Source organism: Chenopodium album, chromosome 7, assembly GCF_948465745.1.
Source record: "Chenopodium album chromosome 7, dcCheAlbu1.1, whole genome shotgun sequence".
Classification (NCBI taxonomy): Eukaryota; Viridiplantae; Streptophyta; class Magnoliopsida; order Caryophyllales; family Amaranthaceae; genus Chenopodium; species Chenopodium album.
In genome coordinates this window covers 61,779,642-61,792,441 of record NC_137840.1, presented here as the reverse complement: position 1 = coordinate 61,792,441, position 12,800 = coordinate 61,779,642, and the positions used below count along the sequence as shown (strand labels likewise).

The following is a 12,800-nucleotide window of genomic DNA, read 5'->3' as shown; positions in this document are numbered from 1 at the left end:
TTATGTAACTATATATTTTCAAAGGTAAAAACAATAAGATTGCTGAAACAGGTCTAACAGGTCTAAAACCGGACCGGACCTGAATTTTCAGGTCCGGTCCTCGGTCCCTAAAATTTCCAAATACCGGTCTTCAGGTCCAAGGGGTCCCTAATTATAAAACGGGAGCATGCAAAAGTTTTTGTCCAATTTTTAAATATTTGGATCGGATATAGTCCGTACAAAATTGATATCTGTATCTGATATCTGAAAATTTTGGATCGGATTCTTATATAATAGGATCGAATCTCAGGGATTATTTATTTTAAAAAATAAAAACAGATTAATAAAATCAGTAAAAAAATGGTCAAACTGAACATCTGAGAGCTGTGACTTTCACTAAAAACATTCAATTTCTCCCACTTTCTCTCTCCTCCGCAACACCCACCGCCGTCATGCGGTGGTCGCCGCCGATCAGGCTCAATGGCGGCGGCCTCGGAGTAGCAGCAATGGCGTACATCACCATTGATTATCTTCGAGAAATCTCCCCTTTATGGCATTCTCGTCTTCAACCAGCTCTTTGGTCTATTCTCTCTCTCATAGCTCTTTCTAGAATCTTCTCTTACAAGCATTGGTCCGCCGAGTTTCGCGCTGTTCTTCCGTTTGTGGGGTCCGCCATTTTTCTTCTTTGTGCTCTTCTTTATGAAGCTATCTCTGTTCGTTCTGTCACGGCCGTGCTTGGGCTTGATTGGCATCGGTATGGTATTCTTCTGTTTTCTCTCTCTCCTAGATTGAGCTTAGTTCTTGAGTTGATTTGCTTGTTTTTTGATTTTTTGTGGATTTTGTGAGTGTTTTTGTGTGTGATCTGAACTGGGTTTTCTTCCATTTTGGTTTACTTGAATGGTAGGCTAAGTATATAGGGAAGGTTTGATAAAATTATGCGTTGATTGGTGTAATTAATATTTAATTAATGCTATGCGTAATATTTTCAGGTGTTTTTGATGGGTTCTTAAGTTAATTGAAGGTTTGTTAATTTGGGAAAGATCACAGGTTATTAAATGTTGGATATAGAGCTAGATATGGAAAAATTAGGCTTAATTATAGGGGCATTAAATCTGTGAGTTCTGCAGATATTATCATTATGAGAAATTTTCCTTATATATGATTGAGATTTAATGAAGGGAAAGTAGAAATATTTTAGATTGGAGGAGCTAATTGAGGAATGCTGAATGTGGACATGATTACGGCGAGTTGGTGATTTTTGGCATTAATTCAGATTATTGTCTACAAGCAATTTATGATGGAGCAGAATTCACTACAACTGTGAAATGTATATGATCATAGTCAGAATTTTCTTTCAATCTTGAGCATGATATGGAATTAAGGATTTGTTCAACTCAACTCTTGTAACTTGGTCCTTTTGTGAATGTTGATAGGGAGGAAAGCAGTTTAATTGAAGCATTATGTCATGCTTTCTCCACTCATTTCTCTATTTTTACTACAACGATTTTTTTATTTTTTTGTTGTTGCTTTTCATGGCTGGTAGTCGCCTATATTGGCAAGATTTTACTTTATATTGGAGAAAAGAAACTGTAGAATATGAATAAGAAGTTTGGGTGATTGGTAGAATGGTAGCTATGCAACTGCTGTTCTGTTGATTGACCTTTGGATTTGACATTGTGTCTATGTGTGCTTGTCACCTTATGTGAGTGTCATCGGTGGTAGCTGGATGAGTGTGCAAATGAGAAAAATAACATTAATACAGGTATTCTGATGAGACAAGATATCATTGACCCAAAAATCTCAATTTCTTTCATCCTCTAATTATGAAAACTAATACAAAGTATGAAATTCTGTTAGTGTTTTATGCTGGAGTATAATATATTATAAACTGTTTTAATGCACTCTTATAAAGTTTTGTGTATATCACTAAAACATTCCCAAAATTATTTTAACAGATTTTATTATAAGTAAAATAAGCATTTATTTACTTGCCATTTTTGATAGAATATCTGCTCTCTGTCTCTACATTGAGGTTTGAGGTTTTGAGTTAGAGTCAATCTTTAGCATTTTGAGTAAATGTACAGTGCAACTCTCATTATTAACCTCTACATTGATAGAATATCTGCTCTCTGTCTCTCTCTCTCTCTTAAATTTTAAAGTTATGAAAATGTTGCACAACAGCTGGAAAAATGGGGATATCAAATGTATTGGATTTGACATGGAACAAGTAAATATATTGTTTGTGAATAAAGATAAAACTATCAAAGGGTTTAAAGGCTAACACTATTGACTCCTTTTTACTTTGATATCAAGCTCTAAGTCTGTAAGTGCTTACTTGTCAGCTTACACAAGTCCTTCATGATTGGTAGTTAAGAGACATTTTTGATGGCTCAAATCAGATTAGAAAAAAAAAAATTAAGAAAAGATTGCTCTACTTCTATAGTAGACGAAGTTAAGTAGTATGCAGTGCACACTCCCTTTCTCCTCTCAATTTAATCCACATTTTGCAATAAAATTACAGAGTTATTGTTTTTGGGTAATTTTGGAAGTGAAAGCAATGTAGGAGTAACGCCTCTAAATAATGAATTTACCTATGGAAAGGATGGTTGTGTTGCCAGTTTGGAAATAAGTGATGTAGTTATCCAATGGAAACTAGTTTTACCAGAATATGAGCTAGGACTAGGATAAGAGGAGAATTTGAATTGGCTTGGATTAGTTGTGTTGATTATCAATGATTTTCTGTAACTTATGGCACCTCTTAATTTTGAAATTTATTACGAGAAGAATTTCCATATTTCCTCAATGTCTCTTAAAGATGTGCTGTCCAATGAAGGGGGAAGGGATGTTTACTTGCATTTCCTTACCATGCTGGTCTGCACAAGGGTTATTCTCAGTTGTCATTTGTTTCCATGACATGCTTCTGCAGTTTATTAGAGTACTTGTGATTTCTTGATCAGTATTTGGATTGAGTGCCAATCCTGAAGATAGCCTGTTTCTGATAAATCACTATGATAACAAAACCATTACTCCATTTCTAATCGCAGTTGCACTCTTTGAATTTTGAAAATCAAAATTTTTTTTCAGCTGTCACGTGGCTTGTTAATGATAGAATTTTGCTACTTATATTATAAATTATAAAGCTGTTTTCTTTTCCTTTTGTGTGTGTGTGTGCGCGCATGGGAGGGGGGGGGGGAGTGGTGGCGGGGATTGTAAGCTAGTGGTACATGTTGGTGAGTTGGTGTCTTAGTCAGTAATCCTGAGGCTCAGAAATTTACATCTATGAAAATAGGTTTTCTTGAGAGAGAACAGAGAAGGGGGTATTTGAAATTAAGACTTGGCATTATTAGCATGTATAGAAAGGCTAAAATTTCGAAAAGAATGATTGTGTATGACAAATTACAGGGCGTTTGGTTAATTTGTCAACAGTTTGCTTTTTGTATATAAAGTGAAACGTATGGACAAAAGTACATTATTGTATTAGTTAATTGATTAATGCTAGGAAAACTCAACTGTAGATGGATAAAATTATAGGCAATAAAAAATAGATTGTCCTACATAATACGAAGTATATGACTGCACTAAAGAGAGTACAAAAATAGAGTAAAACTATAACCCATGTTAACTTATACATTCAGTGATGTTAGGGTTGAAAATTAGGTATCTAAATGACCAATAAAAAAAAAAAAATATAGTACCTCCTATGATGCCAGATGGGGATGATTCGTGAAGGAAAGCCCAATCAACTCTTCACCAAGCATTCCCCATGTTTTTGGATATAGAAAATGCACCTTTTTTTTTCAATTCTGGTAAAATATTCAACCTGAAATTATTTGTAGATTTTGATTGGATGGCATGGCTCCTTTTGTGTGGATTCATACATTCCTCTTTCTGGGTTAACTTAGCATGCACATCTCCATGCCTGTGTATCTACATTCTACAATTCATTAAACTATTTTTGTTTGACTTATGACAGAAATACACCTCCTCTTCCAGACACAGGCCAGTGGCTACTCCTGGCTCTGAATGAAAAGCTTCCCCAGACTGTGGTTGACATTCTGAGAGCTCACATAGTTGGGCTGCATCACTTCTTGATGCTGTTTATTATGCTTGCTTTCTCTGTGCTGTTTGACTCTGTAAAAGCCCCTGGCTTTGGGCTCGGAGCAAGGTATGTGTTCACAATGGCAGTTGGCCGTCTTTTGCGGACCTTTAGTTTTGCATCAACAATTCTTCCATCAGCTCGACCTTGGTGTGCTGCAGCTCGCTTTCAAGTTCCAGGGCATCCTCATCGTTGGGCACAGAAGTATTATGTCCCTTATGCATCGGATGCTAATGCTATTCGTCAGTTATTAAATAAGGATTATGCTTATGGTGAGTCTACTTTTGTCGTATTTATTCCTCAGCTCTTCTATTTTGCAATTACTTGGTCAAAATTCATGTTGTTCATCCTCTTTTATCAAGGAACATTTTTCTACATGGCTTTAACTACATCCTTTTTTTCCAAGTGATTTAGTTGGATAAATTTTGTGACCCAGAATTTTACGTGCAATCCTATGTATCTCATGCATTATTAACTGTCAACCCTTATAATTATGCAGGATCAAAAGCTACTGCAAATGATAAAGTTTTTGATTCATTTTGTCTTGGCTGTTTACTGTAAATGTTGCAATATATGCTGATCTATATAAATTTGCCAAGATTTATTCAACTTGATCTAGTACCTATGACATCCATTTATACCCATCACACTAATCAAGTATATGATTCTCACCCCTGCCCTTGTGGCTCTCTAAACACCAAAAAAAAAAAAAAAACTTATTAAGTATATACTCGGCCAAAACAAATGAGGCGGAGAGGGTATTGGAACATCATATGTGCACTCTCCCATGAAATGAAGGATGACCATTATCAGGTTATAATGACTGGCTTTCAAAGTTTCAAGAGACACTGGGTCTTGCCATGTTGGTGCAAGTCTTGGTATGTGATTGTTTAATTGTGATGTAGATCAGAAAAGAAGTTAGAAGACATGGCTTGTGTAATAAAATTCTCTCAACGTTTTGATTTACAGCTGGCATGTACCTTGTCATTATCTTTTGCGCCAAGTTGCTGCTGACAGTCTAAATCCAATTTAATGTCTTGTAGCTGATCCTGGTAAATTACTTGGGGACTACCGTCCTGACTGGGGTTCAATGAACTTTCTTATCGATTTTCTGCGCCCAACTCCTGCTGAGGGCTCTTCATGGTTTCCTCTGCTGAAGAAGGCTGGAGGCGGTTGCAATGACCTAGTCTACAGTGGCCACATGCTAATTGCGGTACTGACAGCCATGGCTTGGACGGTATGATGGTCACTTTCTGTACCCTTATAATTTACAGTTTTATGTTATTTTTTTTTCTCCATAGAATATACAGTTCTATGGTACTCTTTTCCTGGGAAGTGAATTAATTTAACAGACCTGAAAAACAACAGAATGAGAGGGCTATTTGCACCATGACATTTAGCATGGGTAACCAAATTTTCTTTGATACATCACATAGATGCTTATAAAAATAGTTTTAAAGTTCAACCTTCAGAATTACTGAATAGCTCTAGTCTCCTTTTGTTTCTCAATCCCTGTTCTGACCTTTACCATGTTTAATATACACAATATAACTGCTGGAGGCCTGGATATGAACGTTCTTGAATGATTGAAATTAATGCAGGAAGCTTATGGAGGTTTTAGTTCAGCCCTTGTGTGGCTTTTAGTCCTGCACAGTGCTCAGAGAGAAGTCAGGGAGCGTCATCACTACAGCGTTGATTGTGTTGTAGCTATCTACGTTGGTATCCTCTTGTGGAAAATGACAGGTTTTATATGGTCATCTCAGAATGTCTCTAGAATGAAAAGACTTATTAAGCTAGAAAAGATACAAGGTAAGCTAATCCAGGCTGCTAAAGATTCCGACATACAAGAGGTGCAGAAACTTCTGAATGAAGTTGAGTTAGGAACTCAGGAAAGACAGGGAGTAAGCAGTAAGATTATGTGGTTATTCCCTTTGGTGACTACTATCTCCACCTTTGCAATCATCATTTTCACGTTAATATGGGCTAGTGATGGGTAATCTGTTGCTGCAACCAGCAGCTGTGATCAACTTTGTAACATTTTTTACCACTCTTTTTTTCTTCTACATTTGTAGCAAGCTGTTATGTGTAAGAGATGGATGCAATTTTAGACGTAGTTGTATTCATAGAGATCGACTCACAATCTTGTTTCTTATATAGGTGATTAGGTGTTATGATATCCCTTTTCATCCTTGTGGGCTTGTGGCTACATTCATCAGATCCAATTGTAAAAGCTTGTAATGTTTGTATACCTATAAGATGAAAAATTTTCTAAAATTGTTGAAGCTGAGACATTTTCTCAGAATTGGTAACTGATGAATGGGTTGATAGAAGATATGGCGTGTACTCCTTACACATTTACACTAGTCCTTGTTATGATCAATTTATTTTCTCTTATTAAGTCTAGAAAATGTAGATTAATTTATAAATAACTCTAAATTGATTCAAACAATTTTTTTGTATTTTTTTTTCAACAGAAATTTTAGAATTTTATTTATTTATTTATTTTTTCCAGATAAGATTATATAAATAGTTTAATTTATTTGATTTTGTGTTTTTTTTTTTTTTTTATGAAAATGTATATATGAAAATGTATACGTCCTTAAGATGATAAGATCAAAACATTGCACTATTTGTATATTTAAGAGAACATATTGAATTTCTTCAAAAAAAAAAAAATCAAAACCTTTTTACATAGTACATTAGTACGAGTAAACCCCGACTACGTATGAAAATTTGTGTTTCTCTTCTACGGAGTAAGAAGTAATTTTTATTTTTTTAAAAAAAAAGGTCTGGTCCACTTGTACATAAACAGAGCCACATTCATTCAGTCACTCACAAAGGTAAGAAAATCATCCTCGCAGACTCCCTCCAAGCAACAGCAACTACCCATTTTTATACATCGTCATCTTCAACGTCTGAGTTTCCCCAACTCTCTCTCTCTCTCTTCTTTCTCTCTCTAGAAAAACCTCGATTGCTCCTGCAATGGCGATTTCCTTACCTTCCACCACCATTTCATCCCTAACCTCCGACCATTCCTGCAATTTCATTTGCTCTTCAATTACAACAAGAACTGCTAATAAGTGTTCTTCTTCTTTGTCTTCTCTGCAACAACAATTTCCATGGCAGCTTCGTCGTCAGCTTCGTATTGGAAATTCTCGCTCTCTCTCTCATCAACCTTCCAGAGTTCTTCCTATGGTAATAATTGCAATATTTTTATTGCTGGTGTTTGCAATTTGTGTTTTTTTGGGTCTGATTGATTGCAATTTCTGTTTAATTTTGAATTGATATGCTATTTTGGATTTTAGGGTTTGATATTCGACAATATTTTTTCTGGGAGTTAATGAATATCCAATTTTTATTAATACTAGTATTGTACTACTCCTTATAGAATTAATAGTCGCTTTGATATTATAATTTGAACTAGTGACAACTATATTCGGACGGTGGCAATATATCCATACCTCTTGTTATTTTTGGGAGAAATAATATTGAGTTGGAAGTTGTTTGTTATTTGAAAGAAAAGTGTTTCTAACGCCGAATATGTTAAATTTCGAGACAATATGAAATGGGCCTGGGCAAGCCGAACTTCCATACTAAAACCAATTGGCAAGAGTAGGAGTAACTCCTCAACCTTATAAAGTAGAACCATCTCTCTTCTTTCTCAATGTAGGACACTCACAAGTCACAAGTGGGCTACAATGGGTTTCAACAGATTATCTAAGACTTCTGTGTGTTAATTTGTTATTATGGAAAGAAAAGATTTAGGATTTCTGATATTTAGCAGCTGACTGAGGTCACGGAATGTTTAATTATTGAATCCATAGTGTTGATTGTTTGTTGTTCCTAGGCTCCTAATGGCCTGGAACATTCCCGCATGTCTATGACTTCGAATGGTGTCGAAAGTATCAGGCTTTTATGCTTCATTCATCATGTTTTGTAAATATGGTGGAGATGATGTGCAGTTGTGCACCTTTTGTTGACACTCTTGGCAGTGATGTATAATTTACTTGTTTGTCAAGGGTGGTGTGAGTCAAAGCCACAATTATTTGAAATTTAGCAGTTTGATATCAGTTTTCTCATGCAACAGTAAAATTATCATCTGCAATCTAGTTTCCAGTTCTGTTAGGCTCTTTGTGAAATGCTTTAGAGAAGGTGTTATAATGGTTGAGGCTGATTTATAGTCAGCATGTGTCTTGGGTTTAGAGGTTTTTGAATTTTGAACCCCATGATCTATTTGAAGTAGGTTAAAATGAAAGTTTGGAAGGATCCGATGTGAACCACTGAACACCATATACAAGTAGAGGGATGGTTTCTGTTGCTTAACTAGTTTTCATAATGTTGAAACTTTTTTCGTAGACTTAGTCCATTAGAAACTCACATAAATCGACAAGTTAGAGAGAGTGATCTATCTTTGTTGTTTTTGTATGAAGTTGCAAACGTGCAACTTATGGTTATTAAAGTTTGATTTTTTTATATGTCGCCTTTTATTTGTGTTCATGTTAGGTTATTGCTTTTGTAATGGAACTGAGTCAAATACCTTTTTTGCTCTGGTAGGTCATGTTTAGTAGAACTTCTTTGGAAATTCACCTGCTAAGCCTTACTTTTCGAGTCCACCATCCCTCCCTAGCTGGTGTTTACTTCAACAAGACTGTCTTTAGTCAAAGCTGCCCATAAAATCTAAACTGCCAAATGTGATGGTCCTGGACTTTGTATGTGGGAATTTATTATGGATTATAAAAGATGATTTTCAGCTCGGGTGAGATTCATGCTTTAAATTCCATTAAAGATATGAAATATGGGCTCTAATGTTCATTGCTGAATGGAAAGTTTTTCACTTTCTATATTGTGGCTGGTACTGTTGACCTGTTCACCGCCTCCTTTTAAGATTCACTTCAATATTTTTATTTGTAAGTGCTGATGACTTTTTGGAATCATGAACACTCTCCTTATCATTCATGGAACCTGGCTGTGCAGTTAGGAGAGGAGAGGAGTGCATAGTAAAGCACTTTATTATGTGTCCTCTAATAGGCTTGTTTCTTATTTTTTTAAACTAATTGCAACACTTTTGATTTTTTTTAATATGCATACGCATTTATATTTATTAAGGAAATCTGGTCTTCAAATCTGTAGGTACAAGCAAAGCAGCAGACATTTACTACCATTGATGAGTTGCTCAGCAACTCTGACAAACCAGTTTTAGTTGACTTCTACGCTACATGGTAGTTACTTCACTTAAGTTAATTTATTTGACTCATCATTGTGATTGATTTCTATATTTTTTTTAAAAGTTTTATTATTATGCCTAACTTACTTTTGCTCATTTTGAGTAAGAAGAAATGTTCTGGTAAGGGATGAAGACAATAGCTGGCCTTGCTTGTTGCTTCATGTATTGTCTTATACCCTTCCAAAAGCAATAAAAGGATATGTTTTTTGACACAAGTGATAGCTCCAAATTGATAAGTCTTGGATCCACACAAAAGTTTTAAAATGCCTGCTTGGACTTTTATGAAGGTGTATTTGCCTGAATGCTTTTACTACCAAAGTTTTCAACTAAAGCATTTTTCATAAACAGTATCTTGTTAACTGAGTAGAACTAAAATTCTTCACTGAGACTTCAGATTTATCTGGTTTTTATTATTGGACTTCCAATTTGAGAAATCACCCCTCAAATTTCTTGCACTAAAAGGATAACAGTTTTAAAAGATAATCACAGTAAAATTACAGCACTTCTAATAGTCCTTTCAACTCCTAAATCCTGCTGTTGTAAGTATGTACTTGTAGTTGACGTGTTTCTCCAACCAAATGAAATCTTGGGTATAATTTACTTTAAAAATTTATCTGTTTTGGGACTTCATTGTGTGCAGGAACATTTTACTTTTCCTAAGTAGAAAAGTTTTCATTAGAAGTTAATGTGATGGTCCTGATGCAGGTGTGGTCCTTGTCAGTTTATGGTTCCTATTCTTGAACAAGTGAATGCCACTTTGAAAGACAAAATCCAGGTGGTTAAAATTGATACGGAGAAATATCCAGAAATTGCTGACAAGTACAAGATTGAGGCTTTGCCTACATTTATTCTATTCAAGGATGGGAAACCTTGTGATCGCTTTGTAAGTTAATTATGCTTATTGCTTTTGATTGTGAGGTTCACTTTTTAATTGTTGTTAAAAATCACTGAGATGATATTTCTTGCACATCAACCTTGCCACTTGGTTGTCAAGAGGTCAGCACAATTGGTGCTGCCTCTGAATTCCAGGTCTGAAACCTGAATTTGAGATCTTATAGGGACTTGAGAATAGGGGAGGGTAGCAGAGTATGTTTAGCAGTTTTTTAGACCTTGCTGATCTTTGGGGCAGACTGGTATGATTCATGTAAGCTGTGACTAATGTGGAACTTCCAGATATATTACTTCTCTGTTTCACAATAAAGAGCTTTGAAGGTTTGTAGCCATCGGATTAGGGAGCACCCAAATGTAAAATGAAGGAACTGTTAGGTTGAAAGTGAACACATCAATGGGTCCCAACTTCCCAAGACGTGAGGTGGGTTTCTGATTCAGTTGTGAAGGAACAAAGTAAGTGAAGCAAGAAACAATGCAAAAGCATTGTGGGTAACACTGCGATAGAGACCACAATGGAGGCTGCAGCCTATATCTTTGTGTGGTGCAAGGAAGTTGTGGTTTGCTGGTTTACTACTTCTGTTTCAGTTTAATCTCATTACCCACAATGCAAAAGCATTGTGGGTAACACTGCGATAGAGACTACAATGGAGGCTGCAGCCTATATCTTTGTGTGGTGCAAGGAAGTTATGGTTTGCTAGTTTACTACTTCTGTTTCAGTTTAATCTCATTACTTACTATATACACAAATTAGGAAAATGGGAGGGTGGGGTGTAAGAGAAACTGAAAAAGGTGGTTCAAGTGTTCAACTAAGTGAGTGTAAATACTCCGTATGTGGAGTGTAAGACAAAAGGTGGATAGAGTAAGAGAGAGTAAGTGGAAAGATAAAAGTATTTCGGGGTAAAAGGATAATGTAGTAAAAAGAGTTTGCTAAAAATTGAAATAAATTGAAAGTGCTAAAATCTTTCAGAAACAGACTAAAATTGGAAAAGTTAAGATCAATCAGAAACAAGATAGTTTCATTAGCTTCGTTGTATAAGGATAATAAGATATTGCTTATCAATTAATTGTAATTACTTACTCCATATTAGTTTAGGATAGAATTTTATGTTTCTTGATGTTAGCATTCTAGATCTTGTTAAATGCTAAAATACTTTCCTAAGTAGAGTCTAGGTTTCCATCCTCTATATGAAGAAGGCTTGGGAATCATTATTTTGGGTGCTCAGTTGAGAGATACAGTCCATTGTTAGTTAGAAACACTTTGAGAATGCAGTTAAGGGAGGTATTAGTAAATGCTGGTGAATTGAGAGATAATTAGGAAGTTGCTCAAAGATAGTTTGTGAGTTTTTTTCTCTTTTGGCAAGGGAGAGGTTTGCCACATAAAATCTCGGTTATCATTCTCTTTATTTTTCTCCACCAATTTTAACCAAAAGCTAATTGACAAAAAATAGTTACAACTCTTGCAAGGCTTAAAGGGCATGTTAGTTGCTGCACCATTTTTATAAAACAAATAATACAGGAAACCCAAAAATTATATATGGTCCTTAAATTATGATTGGGGGAGAAATTTATTTTTCCATTTCATATGCAGCTTGGATGCTAGTCTACCATTGTGTTATTGAGTTGTTGCTATTTTGAAAATATTTAAATTTAAGAAAAATTATTTTTAGTATTTTGGTAACTGACTGCTATGCACCCTGTTTCAAATTTTGCTATAATTTTTTTTTTTTTAATTTAAAATAGTTTAAATTAGATGTTGATGTTCTGTTTACAACATACAATCACTATGTCGTTAGGCCTATACTGTGAACCTTAGCTCCAGTTTTTGTCATAGTTTCTCTGATAATCTAACACTTTGCATTGTATGCTGTTGATAAATCCAGGAAGGTGCATTGCCTGCAGATAAGCTAATCCAACGCATTGAGACTTCTTTGGCAGTGAAATCATGATTCTGAGATTCGCCTGATATATAGTGATTCTTTGGCAGCTTTGTATGTGCACGTAATTGTTGCCTTTGATCTAGCAAGATAAGCACTCAAAAAGAGGAAAATGCATTTGAGATTCAGAGAAATGAAATTATTGTCTTATATATTGTAACCATGAACCAGCTTAGATATATTTTTGGTTTATGTAAAAATCAACGAGTATCACGATATCTCAGCATTTCTTGGAATGAGATTGAATTTCTTGTGGCTACGTAGAATATTTGGTAGGTGTTAATAAGCTCTCAAATGCTCACAATTCTATCAGCTTAAGCATATAATTCTAGTGTTTAAGTGCCTGAGCTATTGTTGAAAGCGCCAAATACCCTACCTAGTTAGTTCATAATTAATCAAAATTACCGTAGCCTGCATTGTTTCAACCGGTTTTACAGACACAGTTTGTGTTGTTTGTGCATCGCCTTCACTACTCCAGTTGGATAATTAAAATAATAATAATATAAAATAATGCATAATTATGCATTACTGACAACATCATAATAATATATTGACATTTCTTCAAAAAAAAAAAAAAATTGACAAACGTGCGTAGTCGAAGAACTTTTTTTTTTTTTTTTTTAAGAAACAATAGTCGAAGAACTTTTAGAAACGAATAGCCTTAATTTCTAATACA

General features: G+C 35.1%; 2 protein-coding genes across 2 annotated transcripts; both read left to right on the top strand.

Annotated features, from left to right (window-relative positions):
- The first annotated feature begins 327 nt into the window (after nt 1-327).
- LOC145638033 (protein PHLOEM UNLOADING MODULATOR-like) lies at nt 328-6,405 on the top strand. The gene is made up of 4 exons (XM_081689007.1): nt 328-733; nt 3,953-4,347; nt 5,119-5,312; nt 5,677-6,405. Exons 1-4 carry the CDS (start codon nt 432-434, stop codon nt 6,070-6,072), a joined length of 1,287 nt encoding a protein of 428 aa, XP_081545133.1. The 5' UTR covers nt 328-431; the 3' UTR covers nt 6,073-6,405.
- Nucleotides 6,406-6,906: 501 nt separating this feature from the next.
- Nucleotides 6,907-12,383, top strand: LOC145639134 (uncharacterized). The gene is made up of 4 exons (XM_081690300.1): nt 6,907-7,270; nt 9,206-9,294; nt 10,005-10,182; nt 12,071-12,383. Exons 1-4 carry the CDS (start codon nt 7,058-7,060, stop codon nt 12,134-12,136), a joined length of 546 nt encoding a protein of 181 aa, XP_081546426.1. The 5' UTR covers nt 6,907-7,057; the 3' UTR covers nt 12,137-12,383.
- Nucleotides 12,384-12,800: the final 417 nt, after the last annotated feature.

Bases quoted from the DNA above. Each gene is read 5' to 3' on its own strand.
- LOC145638033 (XM_081689007.1), top strand. From the start codon at position 432: ATGCGGTGGTCGCCGCCGATCAGGCTCAATGGCGGCGGCCTCGGAGTA. The intron at 734-3,952 runs GTATGGTATTCT...GACTTATGACAG, and splicing joins CTTGGGCTTGATTGGCATCG to AAATACACCTCCTCTTCCAG. The intron at 5,313-5,676 runs GTATGATGGTCA...AAATTAATGCAG, and splicing joins TGACAGCCATGGCTTGGACG to GAAGCTTATGGAGGTTTTAG.
- LOC145639134 (XM_081690300.1), top strand. From the start codon at position 7,058: ATGGCGATTTCCTTACCTTCCACCACCATTTCATCCCTAACCTCCGAC. The intron at 7,271-9,205 runs GTAATAATTGCA...TCAAATCTGTAG, and splicing joins CTTCCAGAGTTCTTCCTATG to GTACAAGCAAAGCAGCAGAC. The intron at 10,183-12,070 runs GTAAGTTAATTA...TGATAAATCCAG, and splicing joins GGAAACCTTGTGATCGCTTT to GAAGGTGCATTGCCTGCAGA.